This window comes from Salmo trutta, chromosome 23 (genome assembly GCF_901001165.1).
Source record: "Salmo trutta chromosome 23, fSalTru1.1, whole genome shotgun sequence".
In the NCBI taxonomy this organism is placed as follows: Eukaryota; Metazoa; Chordata; class Actinopteri; order Salmoniformes; family Salmonidae; genus Salmo; species Salmo trutta.
Genome location: NC_042979.1, coordinates 41,952,292 through 41,954,568, shown reverse-complemented (window position 1 = coordinate 41,954,568; position 2,277 = coordinate 41,952,292). Strand labels below are relative to the sequence as shown.

The window sequence follows — 2,277 nt, the reverse complement described above, 5'->3', positions numbered from 1 at the left end:
TTAGCCTACACGGTACATTTATAACTAGGTCAAACCCTCAGGCCAAACCCTGAGCAAGGTTCAGTTTTACCACTGATTATACGCCACGATTACAACCAACCCATAAACTTTTACTATCCCAGAACTTAATGTTAAACTACTGATTATAAAACATCTCTGAGTCAAACAGATGCTTTATGCAAAACCTTGTAATGATATGTGATAACAATTGTGTCTAAAATTGTAGTGTCAAGAAATATTTTGCTGCTTTCCTAAAATATCTTCTGAAGGGAGGAATCTGTAGGTCAGTTGTAACATACTGAAGAATTACATTTCAGAATTGTTATTAGACTTCGGATAGACTGACTGGCTTTAGTGTTCAGAAAAAAATGACTCCCCAAGTCCCTTCATGTTTTTGGTGTAGTTAAGTTAGATTCACTTATGGTTAGTGCTATGTGGGATCCTTGGGACATTCGAAGGCCAAAGTTGAATATGAAGCCACTGTCTGTCAACAGTATCTGTCAGCCGACTCCGCCCATTTAAAAGGTTTAATACGCCATTAACATAGGAAGATCAGGGGGACTAAGGGTGCTGAAGAACTGAGCTCAGTGAGTATGAGAAAATAGGTTTTTGAGGTTGAAATTGTTATTGCATTGTTGCACATACAGTATTAATGTATTATGTTTGTGTTGTCTAGGTAGCCTTCCTGATTGAGAGATCTCTCTGAGCAGCATAGTCTTAAAGAGACATTAGACTATATGGAGCCTGAGGGAGACCCTGGAGTCGTGAGTAGGAGGTGAGTCAGAGAGAGGGGCTGTCCATAGTCGAGCGATAACAAGACTACCTCTGTTGAATTTTATTAGAGAAGGGTTTAAGCTATTGATTTTAAGAGACTGTGGATTTTTGACGCTACAAAAGGAGCTTAAAGGAACACAACGTCCTAACTATCGTACATGGTAAATGTACAATACTGTATGTGTCCTACACTGAACTATGCTGCTTAAAGAATTCAAAGCAGCTCTCTATAAGAAAAAGCCATATAATGTTTTCTGGGAAGTGTATAAGTTTGCCCCAAGCCTTGCTATTCAAGGAGACATGGGATGAGACCAGTGACAAAAGGCAGAGGGTTAAATGATTTGGTTATGGAACCGTCTTTTTAGTTTGTCAGAGGACAGAATAACAAAAACGTTTTTAAACTGAGATAAAACACACCACTACCCTGGAGAAAGGAAGTCAATTACATATTCAAGAAAGCTGATCTACAACACATATTTAGAAACAAGTTAAGATGCAATATCAACCTGATCAAACACAAGTTAACCCTGAGCTACAAAGACAAATGGATAAAACCAAAACTCTGAACTTACAACCAGATCAAAAACGGCTATGATCCAGAACCTTATGTCACCTCCCACCTAACCAGAAACCAAAGGTCCTTGTGTGCCCAGTTGAGAACCGGGATACTGCCTCTGGCAATTGAAGTAGGTAGGTTCAATGCCTTAGATGAGGAAGAGTGACAATGTACTGTCTGTGGTTTAAGGGGGGTTGAGAATAAACTGACCTTCTTAGTTTATTGTACTTTATATGATGATTTAAGAGCTATACTGTTCGACTAAATGTTGCAAAGAAAACATGAACTCTTCTGGAGTAAAGATGAAGAAAAACTTAAATGGCTATTTAGGAAATAAATATTCCTGGTTGCAAATTTTGTTTCCAAAGCTTGGAAGATGCAACAAGATAAGTTGTATACTTGAAAGGTTTTTGTTTTCTCAGTAGTTTTCCACTGCCGTATAAATGTATGTTTATATATATACACAGTTGAAGTCGGAAGTTTACATACACTTAGGTTGGAGTCATTAAAACTGGTTTTTCAACCACTCCACAAATGTATTGTTAACAAACTATAGTTTTGGCAAGTCGGTTAGGACATCTACTTTGTGCATGACACAAGTAATTTTTCCAACAATTGTTTACAGACAGATTATTTCACTTATAATTCACTGTATCACAATTCCAGTGGGTCAGAAGTTTACATACACTAAATTGAATGTGCCTTTAAACAGCTTGGAAAATTCCAGAAAATGATGTCATGGCTTTAGAAGCTTCTGACAGGCTAATTGACATCATTTGAGTCAATTGGAGGTGTACCCGTGGATGTATTTCAAGGCCTACCTTCAAACTCAGTGCCTCTTTGCTTGACATTATGGGAGAATCAAAAGAAATCAGCCAAGATCTCAGAAAAACAATAGTAGTCCTCCACAAGTCTGGTTCATCCTTGGGAGCAATTTCCAAACTTCT

General features: G+C 37.8%; 1 protein-coding gene across 1 annotated transcript in view; it reads left to right on the top strand.

Moving 5' to 3' along the window:
• Positions 1-517: 517 nt before the first annotated feature.
• The window catches only part of LOC115160081 (uncharacterized), a 16,942-nt gene continuing 15,182 nt past the window's right edge, over positions 518-2,277 (top strand). The window contains exons 1-2 of the mRNA XM_029710371.1: positions 518-587; positions 677-775. Coding sequence (XP_029566231.1) covers positions 738-775 — 38 coding nt within the window. The 5' untranslated portion in view covers positions 518-587; positions 677-737. The remainder of the gene's footprint in view (positions 588-676; positions 776-2,277) is intronic.